The sequence below is a fragment of the Streptopelia decaocto genome (assembly GCF_964273445.1).
Source record: "Streptopelia decaocto genome assembly, chromosome: 7".
In the NCBI taxonomy this organism is placed as follows: domain Eukaryota; kingdom Metazoa; phylum Chordata; class Aves; order Columbiformes; family Columbidae; genus Streptopelia; species Streptopelia decaocto.
The window spans coordinates 37568684-37584486 of record NC_138661.1 but is presented as its reverse complement, the minus strand read 5'-3'; the positions used below and the strand labels follow the sequence as shown (position 1 = coordinate 37584486).

Here is a 15803-nt window from a genome sequence, read left to right as displayed (position 1 = left end):
GCGCGACGCCACTCACGTTCCCCGCCGCTCTTGCCGGCGGCGCTCTATACCCCGTTTCCGGTCCTCGCCTCCTCCCCTGTGAGGGTGGTAGGCGGAAGTGCGCGGCGCGGCCATGGCGGCGGTGGATATCCGAGGTAGGGCTGGGGCTCTGTGGGTCTGTGCGCGCTCGGGGCTTCCCGCTACCGGTCCTGGCGAGGCTGGGCCACTCCGGGCCATTGGGGGCGGCCTCCCTGTCGCGCTGTGGGCCCTGCTCCGCCGCCGGGAGCTCCGGGGAGCGCGGAGGAGCCGCTGCTGCCGTGGGGCTGAGGGAGCAGAGTGGTGTGATGGCCGCTGTCCTGGTTATTGCCGTGCTGATAGCATTCGCTCCAAGGAGCGTCTAGGTGACTGGAAGGGCAGGTGCGGCCGGAGCCATGCGGGTTGTGGAGCTGTTTCTTTATTAGTGCTCGTCGGGGGCAGTGGGGCTACTGAGTTTGTTTGTATGTGTTTGAAAACTCTGCACAAGAGAGTTTAGCATCATTGTTGGTCGATCTATGTCTTGAGGAGGAACCGGGAGGAAAAGCTGTGTCCAAAAAGCGATTTTGCTGGGCGTGAGGCAGGTTGGGAGCATGTGCTCAGGGACACCTGGGGAAAAAAAGAAAAAAGCCTCCCTTCTGCTACATTTCTGCCTTTTTGGGTGGAATAAGGAGGTCCTGGGGTGAGACGGTAACATAAGAGAAAATCTAGAAAGGAGCGCTTTAATTCTGAAATATGGAAGAAAGTGAGAAACACTGGCATGTGTGGGACTTGCACAAGAGTGAAATGTTGAGTTTGTCTCATTTTTTACAGCACCTCGGCAGGCCAGGTGTTAGGACAGCCTGAAACACAGCTGGAGTAACTGAGAACAGGAAAAACTTGGGCAAGAATTCAGGCATATGAACAGAAAGAATGTTTTGAAGAAGAAGGGGTGATATTTGAATGAATTATTAAAGAAAGTTTACATTGTAAGCACTATACAAGTTAAATTACTGTGGCAAGTTTGAGAGAGGAAGAGAGGCTCGTGAGTCAATGAGAAAGGAAAGTATTTTTCTCTATAAGAGTGCCTGAATGAAGTCTCACTGAAAGCCTGTGTGGTGGAGTCTCAGAATGACCAAGAGCAGAGATTTAGGGAGAGCACCTGAGGGGTTAATTTTGATAATACCACAGAGGTTTTCTTTTCTTTTCCTTCACATTCTTTCTTAGTGATGTCCGTGTCCTGTTTGCTTTTCTGACAGCCTTATTTCAAATTGCAGCAAGGAGCTACGTGGACAATTAATGGCAGGAATGCTGTATTAAATTATTCACTGGTGTGAGAATCTTCTGCCTCAAACCAGACCATTTAAGCTCTCTCTGAGTCTTCTGTGGCTCATAATATTGAGTTTGAAGCCTGATTTTTAAGCTGTCAAACTACTTTTCATGTCAATTTGTGAAAGGCTAGTGTTGGGCTTTCAACTGATGAGGCCAAGTACAGCACATTGTGTTGATTGATCTCTTATTTCTTGCCATGGTTTGCTGGCTCATCTCCCAAATTGTTGTGACAATCATGACAGATTGGTAGTGTTGTCAGAAGCACTTTACTTCTCCATCTGTGATGCAAATCCGGCAAAAAATGCTTTTGAGCAAGATGTCCTGTTTTTGAAAAGAACAGGGAAGCAGGAACACCATCCTTTCTCATATCCAAAAGAAACCAATCCTTCTTAGTGAGAATAAACATGCATGTCAGTTCATGGATGGTTTTGTTTTTCCTCCACTTTTTTTTCAAGAATAGTTTAAGAGAACAATCTTGCTAGTTACAAAGGCAGTTATTGGCACTGAGCAGCTATGGATAATTGAGCCTTGGAGCCTAACTTTATATGCTGTTTTACGATAAATTTATCACTCTATATACAGCATTATGGATATAGATATATTTTTATATATGAAGCTTGCATGACATTCCTCTTGAGAAATATTGTTAATCATAAAAGCAAGAAAAGTTTGTATTTGAAATTCAAGAAGAGAATTTATTATGGCAAGAATGCAAGCACTTAAAATTTTGGTTTTGTTGGGAAGGAAAGCTTGTCTTTTGGTTTTGAAAGGCATTTAGGATAATTAGCACTACCACAACTTAAGTGCTTCATCATGGATCTTAGAGCTGTGTTTTTGAGATTTCTTTTTTGTAGTGAGGAGAGAGAATAATGTATGTGAAATAAGATGAATGGCTCTAGACTTTCTTTGGTTCCCCCCCTTCTGTGAAAGAGTTAGGCTAGCAATTCTGAGATTAACAAGGCAAAATGATTTACACATGACTATTTATGCTGCGTTTTTCTTAGTTTGCTGGGCAGCTAGTGTTACTTTATCAACTATCCCTCAGAGAAGCTGCTAATAGTATGAGCTGACACTTTTGGAACTGATCCAGTCATCCCTGAGCATGCAGAGTTGTCACAGAAGTAAAATATTCACAGTGGAATGATGAGTGGGAGTTCTGGGTGTATATATGATGTGTGAATGTAAGGGAATGGTTCCTGTGAGAAGGGAATTCTAGTTCTTTATTCGGTTTTCTATGACTTCTCATCACTTCTGTTTTTTAATTTCAAACAGTGCATGCCTTTGTTTCTTGCTTTCTAGTGTCTTGGGAATTCTATTTGCTGCTGCAATTTAAAATGGGTGAATTTCAGGGTTTTTCAGGGTGCATCATGGATCTTCAACATTAGCAAATTTGTTGACTATAGGACCAATTACTGACACTGGTTTCTTTGGTCTTGAAGAACATAATTTTGCTGCAGTGTGATAATAAAATCCAGCTATTTTAATTCAGATGTCCCAGATCTGTAGGAACTTATCTGGTGTATAATGATTTGTAGATTACAGTGTATATTTTGTTTATAAAGCTTGCTGTTTTATGTGGTTGTTAATACTCATTGGTTAGATTTCTGTAATATCCACTTGAGTTATGGAATAAGAAATTTGCTGCAGGCAATTTGGCAGATAATTGTAGAATCAGGAATAGAATCTGTTGTTTCAGACTACTGGGAAGCATCTGCCTAAGATAGCATCTTAGTGTATGTTTTTTTTTTAAATTATAGATTTCACCCACAATAAAAAAATAGTCTTTGAAATATAACAGTATCAGCTGCTATGATATCATACAGATAAGTATTTTAATAACATAATTTCTTAGAATGTTAACAATGCCACTACTTTGTTTCATTCAGTAGTTTACTCACTGGCAAAAGAAAACTCTTAGTAATTAATAGATCTCCACAGTGTTTTACCAATTTTCAGTATCATAGTTTACAGCCTGGGAACTCTTTTTGTAAGAAAGAAACTGTTTTTAATGTAACCAGGCTCAGGTTTAATGTGAGTTGTATTACTTCCCTCCCCACCCCCTGAATTGATCCTAGCTTAGTTTAGTATCATATAATACAAGGTTGGAAGGGACCTCAAGGGTCATCTGTAAGTTCAACTTACCAGAGACCTAGTTTTCAAAAGGAACCATGCTTTGGCTTTGTCTTTCTGCTAAGCTAATGCCGCAGTTCATAAAATAAGCTGTATATAATACTACGAAGTAGATGTAGTATGATAATATTATATACAGCATCAGAGCTAATTAACTCCCACCAATGCAGCGCGCACACATGTGCACACAGACACTGCTCACATTCTCAAACCATAAAGGTATAACAGGAGCTAGTGGTCAAGGAAGGAGAAGTGCAGTAATAAAGACTATATTTACATTGTGTACTTACAGAGAACTGCAGAAGATTAAAGGATATAAATTATTAATTGAACTCTGTGAAACACATTCTTGATTAGAACTGGTTTGTGTGAGGCTGTGTTCCACCTTCTTACCCTGCTATAATCGTTAACTGGTAGCAATTTATTCTTGGGGATGTTTGTAGTGTTTCTGGCTGCTTTTGTACTCAGTGTAGATTTCTTTTCTCAGATAATCTCTTGGGAATTTCCTGGGTTGACAGCTCCTGGATTCCAATACTAAACAATGGGAGTGTGTTGGACTATTTCTCAGAGCGAAGTAACCCATTCTATGACCGAACATGTAACAATGAAGTCGTCAAAATGCAGCGGATGACCTTGGAACATTTGAAGTAAGTTGTAATTCGGAACTGCTACCTGTGCAGTATCCTTTGTCCCTCCTTCCAGAGGCTTTGGTGGTTGAATAGGAACATGCTGGAAACCTCCTTCTGTTCTGTGCTTTTTAGTGCTATCATTTGCCAGGGAGCCCAGATTTTTTTTTGTATTTGCATGTGTTCTGCTTCCTCGTATGCCGTTTCAAGGAGGTATTAAGCATGAATGATTATATGTATATCTTGAGATTCCAGTCAATCACCTTCCACGTATTTCTTTGAATTAGAAAAGCTCTCTTCTCTCATCTTCCTAGCTCAACAGAACCCGAGTAATGGTAATGTAGCTAAATATTTTTCTGTGGTGAGTAGGGCTTATGTCAAAGGATACTTAGAGTTCATAAATAGTGAATATCCTGCTGGCTACATGCCATAATTAGTACATAATTCCTCCAAGGAGCTGGCTTTATAGTATAGATAATAAAAGCAGTGAGTGTTGTAAATAAATTGATCCCAGATGGTTGTGTAATGAGATTGCAGCATGCACAAGTTAACTTTCCTTGCAGTTCCCCATCTGCAGCACAAGTGAGGTATTTGAGAACTATTTAAAGACTCCACAAGGTGATAGGGAGCATGCAAGCTGAGCTAGAAGTTCATTGGTAAAGTCACTTGCGCTCAGATGTGGTTGTGGAGGGGCTTTTGTGTCAGACATGTATCACAGAATCACAGAATGTTAGGGATTGGAAGGGACCTCAAAACATCATCCAGTCCAATCCCCCTGCTGGAACAGGAACACCCAGATGAGGCTACACAGGAATGTGCCCAGTTGGGTTTTGAATGTCTTCAGAGTAGGAAACTCCACAACCCCCCTGGGCAGCCTGTTCCAGTGCTCTGTCACCCTGACTGAGAAGAAGTTTCCTCTCAAATGTAAGTGGAACCTCCTGTGTTCCAGTTTGAATCCATTAGTCCTTGTCCTACCAGTGGTTGTCACTGAGAAGAGCCTGGCTCCATCCTTGTGACACTCACCCTTTGTATATTTGTAAACGTTAATGAAGGTCATCCCTCAGTCTCCTCTTCTCTAGGCTAAAGAGCCCCAGCTCCCTCAGCCTTTCCTCATAAGGGAGATGCTCCACTCCCTTCAGCATCTTTGTTGCCCTGCACTGGACTCTCTCCAGCAGTTCCCTGTCCTTCTGGAACTGAGGGGCCCAGAACTGGACACAATATTCCCGGTGTGGTCTCACCAGGGCAGAGTAGAGGGGAAGGAGAACCTCTCTTGACCTACTAACCACCCCCCCTTCTAATACACCCCAGGATGCCATTGGCCTTCTTGGCCACAAGGGCTCAGTGCTGGCTCGTGGTCATCCTGCTGTCCACCAGGACCCCCAGCTCCCTTTCCCTTGTGCTGCTCTCTAACAGGTCATTCCCCAACTTATATGGGAATCTGGGGTTGTTCCTGCCCAGATGTAAGACTCTACACTTGCCCTTGTTATATTTAATTAAATTTTTGCCTGCCCAACTCTCCAGCCTGTCCAGGTCTCGCTGGATGGCAGCACAGCCTTCTGGCGTGTCAGCCACTCCTCCCAGCTTAGTGTCATCAGCAAACTTGCTGATAGTACACTCTATTCCCACATCCAAATCATTGATGAACATATTGAATAATACCGGCCCCAGTACTGACCCTTGAGGCACTCCACTAGATACAGGCCTCCAACTGGACTCTGCCCCATTAACCACGACTCTCTGGCTTCTTTTCTTCAGCCAGTTCACAGTCCACCTCACTACTCGATTGCCCAGACCGCAGTCCCTCAGTTTAGCTGTAAGGATGCTGTGGGATACTGTGTCAGATGCTTTACTGAAGTCAAGGTAGACCACATCCACTGCTCTGCCATCATCTCTCCACCTGGTTATGTCCTCATAAAAGGCGATGAGGTTGGTCAAGCACGTCTTCCCCTTGGTGAAGCCATGTTGACTGCCCCTAATGACCCTATTATCCTTGATATGCCTTGAGATGGCACCAATGATAAGTTGTTCCATCACTTTCCCAGGGATGGAGGTGAGGCTGACTGGTCTATAGTTACCCGGGTCCTCCTTCTTGCTCTTTTTCAAGACTGGATTGAAATTTGCTTTCCTCTAGTTCTCAGGCACCTCTCCCATTTCCCAAGACTTGGCCAAGATGATGGAGAGTGGCCTAGCAATGATCTCAGCCAGCTCCCTCAGCACCCGCGGGTGCATCCCATCTGGACCTGTGGATTTATGGATGTCCAGATTGCCTAATTGCTCCCTAACCCAGTCCTCATCAACTGAGGCAAACTCCTCCATTGTCCTGACTTCCTCTGCAGCCTCAGGGGTACAGGGCTCCTCAGGAAGGACAGCCTCCAGCAGAGTAGACAGACACAAAGGTGGCATTCAGTAACTCTGCCTTCTCTGTATCTTCTGTCACCAGGGCACCCACTTCGTTCATCAGTGGGCCTGTATTGCCTCTGGTGTTAGTTTTATCTGCCATGTATTTGAAGAAGTTCTTTCTGTTGTCCTTGACCCCTCTCGCCAGGTTTAATTACAAGGAGGCCTTAGCTTTCCTAGTTGCCTCCCTACACCCTCTGACAGCAGCCTTATATTCTTCCCAAGTGGCCAGCCCCTCCTTCCATGATCCGTGAACTCTCCTCTTCCACTTGAGCTTACCCAGAAGATCCCTGTTTAACCACGCAGGTCTCCTGGCACCCTTCCTTGACTTCTTACGTGTCGGGATGCTCTCATCTTGAGCTTGGTAGAACACTACCAAGTAGTCCCTGAACACTAACCAACTATCTTCGGCCCCTTTACCTTCAAGCAGCCTTGCCCATGGGATTTCCCATAGCAATTGTTTGAAAAGGCCAAAGTTGGCCCTGCTGAAGTCCAGAGTTGCAATTCTGCTTGCTATTCTGTAGATAGATAGTCACATCAGACACTGGTCCTCTGTTTCTGTGTTACCTTTCTTGCTGTTTGTTAACATGTTCTACTTAAATGTTGTGTCAGGTGGTTGTATCTCCCTTTGCAGCTACGTTTTGATAGCTCAAGAAATCCTATGCCTTTATTTGCTGCACATGATATAGAAGGGCTTCCAGAGCATCAGAACTTTATGCCATTACTGCCAGGCCATTTTCTAGCTTTTCACATCCTACAGATTTTACTTTGAGGAAGTTATTTATTCTGGTTGCTTCTTTTTCAGCCAGATGGTTGGAGTGGAATACATCCTCCTTCATGCTCAAGAGCCCATTCTCTTCATTATCCGGAAGCAGCAAAGGCAATCTCCAACACAAGGTAAGGTCACTCAGTTCTTGTCACTGTTCAGAAGGCTGATCAGTTAGCCTCTTTTATCTGTTCCTGATTTGTGTTTAAGCACTTCTGGTTTCCCTTTATGTCTTTATTTTAAATATAAGTAAAAAGGTATGAGGCTTTGTGGTGACCTGGAGATATTTTGGCTGACAGAGTGACCTCTCGTGTGCTAATAGCAGGGATTGCCATCTTGTGGTGAAATGTGAAGAATGCAATGAGAAAGTGCTGCCCTGTGTTAGGTATATTTTACAGTGGGAAATTTATAATAGCGTTCATGCCATGTTGTATTTATCTGTTAGGCTATGCAGGAGTTCTTATTTAATTATTTGAATGTAAGACTAACAATATCCTTGCTTGGGGCTAATGAGCTTTGTTTGATTTGAGCTAATAATCTGAAGTGGCTAGTATGGGATTGATTTATTTATTGTTCATTCATTTTGCTGAACCATGATTTTTATTAGCTAGGGAGAGGGATCGTTCATCCTTCTGTTTGTGTCGCATCACTCTCTTGTTTTGCACTGTTTCCATCTTCAGCTGTGGAGTGGTTATACAGCTGAGTAGGATCTTGTCAGTAGAAGACCATGACCCATGTGAAAAATTACCATGAGATACTCCAAATGCTGGTTGATTTGGTTATTCCTTTGAGAACTGAGTATTTTGGAATAGTGGGGGAATCTTGTGACATCAGCACCAATCTTCCTTAGTGTCACTGATGACCTTTCCAAGTTTTAAATTCCTTAGCACTTTTTTTTTCCATTTGCATGCAACTGGCTTCATTATTCCTCTTTAACCTTAAATGTACTTGTGCACATGTGATTATTTAAAAAAGTAACCACATTTCAATAGTTATTGGACTGTTTTCTGTGTTACTGCATGTATATCTAAAATAATTGGGTTATGTCAGAGTTACTCTGCCCTTCTTCTCTGTAAAAGTTAATGCTAGATTTTTCTTAACAGTTTTTTTTAGTGACTTAGGCTATCCATATGCATTTTGGTCCTGTGCAGGATTTTGCTGTTTCTAGGAATGCTTCTTATTTGCCTGTGTCAGGTAATGGCTTCTTTATATTGCAGTTTTGTACTGAAAAAAAAAGAGTCCTCCTTTTAATAGATTTTCAGGTTGTTTCTTTATTAAAGGTTTTGAATCTAGCTTTAAAAAGGTGAGTATGGAAATATCATGCAGCCCTTATTTTCCTGTTTTGACACTTTTTAAGTTAAGAGTAGAGCTGGAATTTCCACCATATGTGCGTTCAGACTTCCTCTGTAATGCAAATGTATGTTTGGAACTGAACTGGGACTTATTTCCCATTTTGACTGTACAGATTGTGCTAGATACATTCCTGGAGTCACATAGTTCCCTAGGAACTGGTGCAGGTCTGTCTTATGACTTCTGTGTGTGGGTTTTTTTAAAGTATATTTATATTTTAAATTCTTTAAGCCAAGTTTTTGCCAGTTTGAAGTGGTTTTGGAAGAAATCTTTAGATGCACTGACTAGGGAGAATTACCTGTCTAGGAAAGTACAGAGCTGTGAGACAGTAAAGCTTCTGTTCTCTCTCTTACTTCATTTCTAAGGAAATGCCGAGAATCCTCTTTCTTTTGAGGAGAAGTGGGTACTGACTGTGATATGCACCCAGCTGTCTTGGTCTGTTAATTTAGGCAGGTGTCCAAGCTTCATAAAATGCAAGTAGTGGATGAATTGGGTCCTGTCAGTAAAAAAGTTGAGACAGAATGTGTTAACAGAGATGGAGGAACTGGGACAAGGGTGCCACAGGTAAGATCCTTAGGAATGTGAAGCTGATAGCATTGCTACAGTTTCTCAGCTGAAGCACGTTTGGCACAGTATTACGGAGGCAATTGTCGTGTTCCTCTACTGCAATGCTAATGAAGTTTTCATGGGTCAGTGGAGGTTCCAAATCTGATTTAGCAAATGCCTTTGGAAGATTGTATTTTTTGTCAGAATACTATTTAGAAAGGCATATTCTGTGCGTAGCTGCCATCAAGTCTGGGAAATCAAGCTAAGAAGACTGTACAAATTGAAGAAAGCTGAGGCCGAAATAATGAGATCTTATGTTGTTGTGGGTTTCTACCAGTAGCAAAGGCAAGTGGAACTCTCCCAGTGCAGTTCAATTGACTCCTTTTGGGTTGCTCTGAAAACCTTAACTCTTGCAAGGTCAAATAGTTGTCCACAGTAGGACAGGACTTAAAGCTGATGTTTTACTATCTGTAAAGCAGAGATTGTGTGCCTGTTGTTGTTGTGCGGTTGTTTGCTTGGTTTTTTTGTTGTTGTGGTTTGTTTTGGTTTGGGTTTTTTTTCCCTTATCAGTTTGTGGCTACTGTGCAAATAAAGCAACTTGAAGTAAAAAGTTAAAAAGAGAAAATTTGGTGATGAGATGAATATTGCAATTTCTGCTGTTCCTGCTGAAATTCAGCAACAAATGCAGAGTCTTCAGCTAGAGCTTTAAACTGATCCTGTTTTTTTGTTTTTTCCCCACAGTTATGCCTATGGCTGACTACTATATTATTGCTGGAGTGATTTATCAGGCACCTGACTTAGGGTCTGTCATTAACTCCAGAGTTGTAAGTGTTCTGAGCATTTGATACATACCAGTCTATATCTGCTTTTACTTTTGGCTATTCCCCAGGCTGTTTCAGTCCCTGTTTTGAGCAAAGATCTTGTGTAGTATACGTTAACTTAAAACAAACCCCACTGCTTAATATGCTACATATCCCACATGGAAGTGAAAGAACCTGGGAGAGTGCAGTATGGTCCAAAAAGTAGGATACATTGTTTAATGATGAAGGGTCAGAATAACTGAAAATAGGCAATTGATGGAACGGCATGAAGTTTGAATAATCAGAAGAAAAATTAAATTACAGATATGTATGAAATAGTAATTAAAACATATTCAGTGAAACTTGGTTTGGAATGTTAACTTTAATGTAATATTTCTCTTTAAATGAGGTTTATATTTTAAGTTAATGTATTTCTTTTTAAATTGCATACTTGAGTTTGTTTTCATTTCTTCTGTTATAGCAAACTACTACTTCTGATTACCTGAAGTCAGGAAGTGTGTCAGTTTACAAAAGCACTTCAGAGAAGGTCTTGTAAGAGCCTGTTAGAGATTACATTCTTGGTCCACAACTATATGTCCCATGTTCCCTTCTCAGAACAAAAATGGATATAGAATACTAATTTTAAAATCCCTGGTTTCAAAAATTTATACTGTATTTTCTTCTTAAATTCTGAACACTGTCTTATGTTCTTGTTCTTGAAGCTCACTGCAGTGCATGGAATTCAGTCTGCTTTTGAAGAAGCTATGTCCTACTGTCGCTATCACCCATCCAAGGGCTACTGGTGGCATTTCAAAGATCAAGAAGAACGAGGTATGATTCCTAGTTGCTTCTGTGCTCTTTGGGAGAGGGCAGGTAATGCAGGGAAAAGCTTGAGGCAATGCATAGTGATGGTGTAGAAATGAGGTTAAGTGCCTGTCTGTCTGAAGGGTTGGTGCTCCTTGTCAGATGGAAGGAACGTTGCTTTTTTGTGCTAGTGAGGATGAACGTCAGACATGGGTGGGAGATTAAAATGGTGAGCTGTGTGTCAACAAAGTGAGCAACTTTTCAACCCACTAGGCACCAGAGTACATTTTAAGAAGCCAAACAAGTTTGCAAGGAGGTAAAAATTATCCTTAATCTGTCTTCCCTTTAACATTAGTTATTTCTTTGTGGAAAACGTAGCTGAAGTTTAGAGGAGAGACAAATACCAACTTGTCATACAAGGAACTGCTGAGAGAACAGAACTTTTAATACAGCCTCCTCTTATATTCCTATGATTTGCAGAGAAAGCTAAACCAAAAGCCAAGAAGAAAGAAGAACCAAGTTCTATTTTCCAAAGACAACGGGTAGATGCTTTGCTTTTAGACCTAAGACAAAAGTTTCCACCCAGATTTGTTCAGGTATGACACTTACAGGCCATAGTATTACTGTAACCTAGAACTTCAGGCAGTTCTGAGCACTTCAACAGCTGAAACTGAATGGGAATTGTGCTTTTTGCAATGATAACATTAATTAGATAATAAATTTTAAATGGAAGTCTCTGATTGGAATGTAGAATAAACCTTTGTAACTGAGAGAGTCATTATGACTTTAGCAAAACTACGAGGGACAAATTTTGGTATACAAATTCTTTATCTAATCACAGAGGGTCTGTTCTTATCAGCCATCAGATTTTGCTTCTGCTTCCAGTTTCCTCCTTTATGAGCTCAGTCAAGCCACGGCAGCTGTTTTGTTTTAGTTACTCCATTGTTCTGGAGGCTTATTGATTAGCGTGGAATTTCTTGGCATCCTGTGAAGTTGTTGTGATTACCTCTGATTGTCTTTAGTATCCATTTGTTCCACCAGGTCTTCTGCTTGGGAGCAAAGGAAATAATGTTTACAGCATCTCACAAAACTGTTTACTCCTCAGATGTGGGAAAGACTGACCAGCTGTGTATTTTTTGCTTTAGCGCTTTTTAGTTGTCAGAGGAAAAACTGGATGTTATAAAATGTTAACTGGATTTTGTTTAAAGTGTATTTAGAGATCCTTTTTACCCTCAGTTCTTACGTACAAGGGTCACTGCTTGGTTTATATTACTAAGTGAGTAGCAGAAAGGGTTAAGAATTATGACTTTTGTTCCACTGATGTGTTGTATTTTTTTTCTTTCTCCACCACAGCAAAAGCCTGGAGAAAAGCCTATCCCAGGTAAAACTCGAATATTCTCACAAGACTTAAAAAAAATTAGGCTCTATATTGCAGTGTCTTGCAGTTGCCATATAAGCTGCTTGCTTCTGCTGCTGAGGTGGTTAGGAATTCTGGCATTGCCTAATTGTGCAAAGTACTAGATAAGAATTCTCTGTGACAGCCAGAGTGAAATTGAAAAACAGTATATTCTGGTCCTGCCCTTTCTGTCTGTAAGGGTGTACTGCCTGGAGGTCCAATTGCATGAAATGATCTTTGAAAGCAGGAAGAGGGTAAAAGGGCAAATGAGGGAACAGTCTGGTCAGTCCAGCACGTTAGTGATTTTGGGTGGTGCTACAAGTTCAAAGTGTGGGAAGGCTTTGAGTTGACCATAAGCAACTTCAGAATAGGAAAATAATAGATGTTACCTCTTCAGTCTATTCCACTTTTTTCCCTTGAAAGGTATTTAGTCCTTGGTTATTCTTATACATTTGAAATTAATTTTGCCCCTTTGACATCAACAATATTTAAGTGCTCTGAACAGCATTTTAAGAATTAAAATTGGAGGTTTAACTTTCTTTTGCTGTTACTTCTTAAGTGGACCAAATCAAGAAGGAACCAGAACCAGCTCCTGAAGCTGTCAAGCCAGAGGAAAAAGAGACTGTAAAGAATGCTCAGCAGAGTGCTGGCACTAAAGGACCACCTGAAAAACGGATGAGACTCCAGTGAAGGGAGAAGTTGTTACACTTCTGGATTAGTCCAGTACCTGGAAAACAGGAGATTGTGGCTCCCCTTTCTTTATATTTAAGCTCTTCAACTGAGACTGATTCAAGGACTGAAATCCCTGTAACAGCTTTTTTATGTAGAAACCTGTCACACAAATGTTAACATCGGGATATGAGCTGCCTCAAAGAAGGTGTTATCAGTCTTCATCTTATTTTGAATATTGGATTCTGAAGATGGACGTATTTCGCAGCCTTCCGAAATCTTTACAAACTCTTACATCCCTTACGTCTTGTTTCCTATGTAAAAAGAAAAAACGTTATGTATATAAAAAATATATGAATTCTTGGCAAATAAAACTCCTGAGTGCTGGAATGTCTTTCTTAAATGCTTACTTTGTCAGTAGCAAATATACCATATGTGCTGGAAGCATTTTTTTTTCTTGAATATCAGAATATATTGTGTGCTATTTTGAGGAAGAAAAGTTCAACTGAAGGATTTAGGCTGCCTGCTATAAATTGCTGTGCCTTTAGTACACTTGGGATACAGATAAAAGATTTGATAACTAGAGGCCGAAATCTATGTAATTAGATGTCAGACTGCTCTCAGTCTCTAAATGTTCTTGGGCACTCATTTTACTTAATGGCTAAGCTGTTTTTTTTAATTATAAAAGCTAGTGTTCTGTGAGTGAGATTTATGATGGCATAAACAGCCTAAAATGTCTTGCTGTTGCACACTCAGTGAAGCTGGTTTTATTTCTCCCTTTTTTCGCTGTAACTCAAATATATCAATTACATCACTTCCTCTGTGCTTCTAGCACTTTCTTGCTGCATTTGATCACCTTGATTAGTCATCTGCCTTTTAGACCTAGGGAGGTAGGTCAGTGGAGGAGAAACATCACTGACAGCTCTACACTGTGCTATTTGAGCATATTGGTTACACAAACCTTTGTCTTTTTTTTTTTTTTCCCAGAAAATTAGAAGTCATCTATTGCTGAGAAATGACTATTGGTTTGGGTTTGTTTTTTTTCATTGAAGTAATGGAGCAATCCTTGAAATATAGAATCACAGAGTACCAGATTGGAAGGGATGGCAAGGGTTATCTGGTCCAGCCTTTCTTGTCAAAAGCACAGTCTAGATAAGATGGCCCAGCACCCTGTGCAGCTGAATCTTAAAAGTGTTCAATATATTGGAGAACCCACCTGCTTTCTTTTCACAACTGTTACCTGCTTTCTTATATTAAATTGTAGCAAGCAAGGAAAAGGTCTGTACATAGCAAACAGAATGTAGATAGGAAGACTGACACATGGTTAGATAGCTGTGTCAAATTTGTTTTGAGGTTGTAACAGACTCTCTTTCATTAACTAGTAGTTGTGGATAGCTACTGAATGGTGGAAAGAACCATCAAATTTTTGACCTCTAAACCAAAGCTTTAACATTGAATATGTAGATGAGCCAGTAGCTGTTTGCTGTTAGTGCAGATATGGATGTGAAATTCGTATATCAGTGTACTTAAGTATGTATTGGCTTTATTTCATAACTGAGTGCATCAAGTTTGAACAACTATTTCTCCAAATGTTGATAGAATTAGATAACAAGCTCGTGTGAACTCTAAAAATATGTGAAAATTCAGAAAGCAGTGATTTTGTTGTTGTTGGCTTTGGTTTGGTTTGCGTGGTGTGTGTGTTGTTGTGGTTTTTTTTTGTTTGTTTGTTTGTTTGGCTTTTTTTTTTTTTTTTGGGTGCTCAAAGCAAGACAGCAAGGTAGTATTACTTAATTTAGAACAAAAGACTGTTTATTCTTTCTTGTGTTAAAGAAATGTCTCTGAAAGCAAGGAGCTCAGGAAGCACCAAAGCCATCACCTTGTCCACCCCCATGATGGAAAGTGGGATCTCCAGAAATGAGGCATGAGTGGTGAGGAATCTCAAGAGTCCTTCCTGGATTTTTGATGTTCAGAGTAAAGTCCTTGGAAAAGGCCATTAAAGCAGCTGAACTTCTATGTAGTTATTCATACTAGTAAGAACCTGCATGTCATTTGAAAAAACTTAAGCAAGGAAGATTATTAGCCTGCACTGTAATGAAGATTTAGGGTGCTTTTTTTATTTCTTCAAGGGAGGAAAAATTACTCATACATGAAGGAAAGATTTAACATGGCTAACATAAGAAAGATATCTTGTTTATTGCTGAAGGCACATAAAGCTGTGGTCAAAAATGGATGCAAGAACACATAGTATGCTCTAAGTATTCTATCAGTCACTGAACTTCACCTGAAATAAAGTGTATTGTACAGCTCAATGTCTGAAAAAGAATTCTCCTAAGCTGGAGGGGCTTGAAGAAGGGCAATAAAATGAGTAGGAGAAAGTTTCTGCTATTAAGCCACTGTGAGAACTAAGACTTCAGTTCCTCAGGAGAGAAAAGACATTGAGTCTTCATAAAACTAAGTGCTGCAAAGCGGGGAGGAAAGTAGAGGCCTCTTGTTCTGTCTTGCAGTGCAAGAATAGAGGGACAAGTTAATGAAGCTGAGCTGGAGTTACATTTAGACTGAATCGTTATACTCCGTGCTCAGAATTTGAGCTGATTCAGAGATGAGGGTGGAACTTGAAGGGCAGACTGTCTTCACACCTGCATCTCTTAACAGCCTTTGTGCTTTCTGCAGAAATGTCTGGTATTGGCTGGTGTCAGAGGGCATTAGGAAGGATGGACTTTTGGTCTGATCCCATCTGAGTTCAAGTGCCAGCGTCTAAGCTATTGAGAGGGTAGAAATTGGCTTCCATGCATGAAACAATGCATTTGAATGTGATAAGCCTCTTCTAGGGGAATGATCTTTTCCAGAGAGAGTTATATTACAAAGCAGTAAGGGAAGTTGCCAGTGAATATGTTGACTTCTTAGTAGCTGTCCTTCAATGCTGAAGGTTTGCTATATGAGGAAATGAGAGACTCAAATATCTTCTAATTGTGTTACTTGCTGACAAGATATTATAA

The 15803-nt window shown here is 40.7% G+C and overlaps 1 protein-coding gene across 1 annotated transcript; it reads left to right on the top strand.

Moving 5' to 3' along the window:
• Window positions 1-13197, top strand: MED6 (mediator complex subunit 6). The gene is made up of 8 exons (XM_082057457.1): window positions 1-134; window positions 3941-4100; window positions 7282-7373; window positions 9880-9962; window positions 10661-10769; window positions 11223-11338; window positions 12096-12123; window positions 12698-13197. Exons 1-8 carry the CDS (start codon window positions 113-115, stop codon window positions 12826-12828), a joined length of 741 nt encoding a protein of 246 aa, XP_081913583.1. The 5' UTR covers window positions 1-112; the 3' UTR covers window positions 12829-13197.
• The last annotated feature ends 2606 nt before the right edge of the window (window positions 13198-15803 follow it).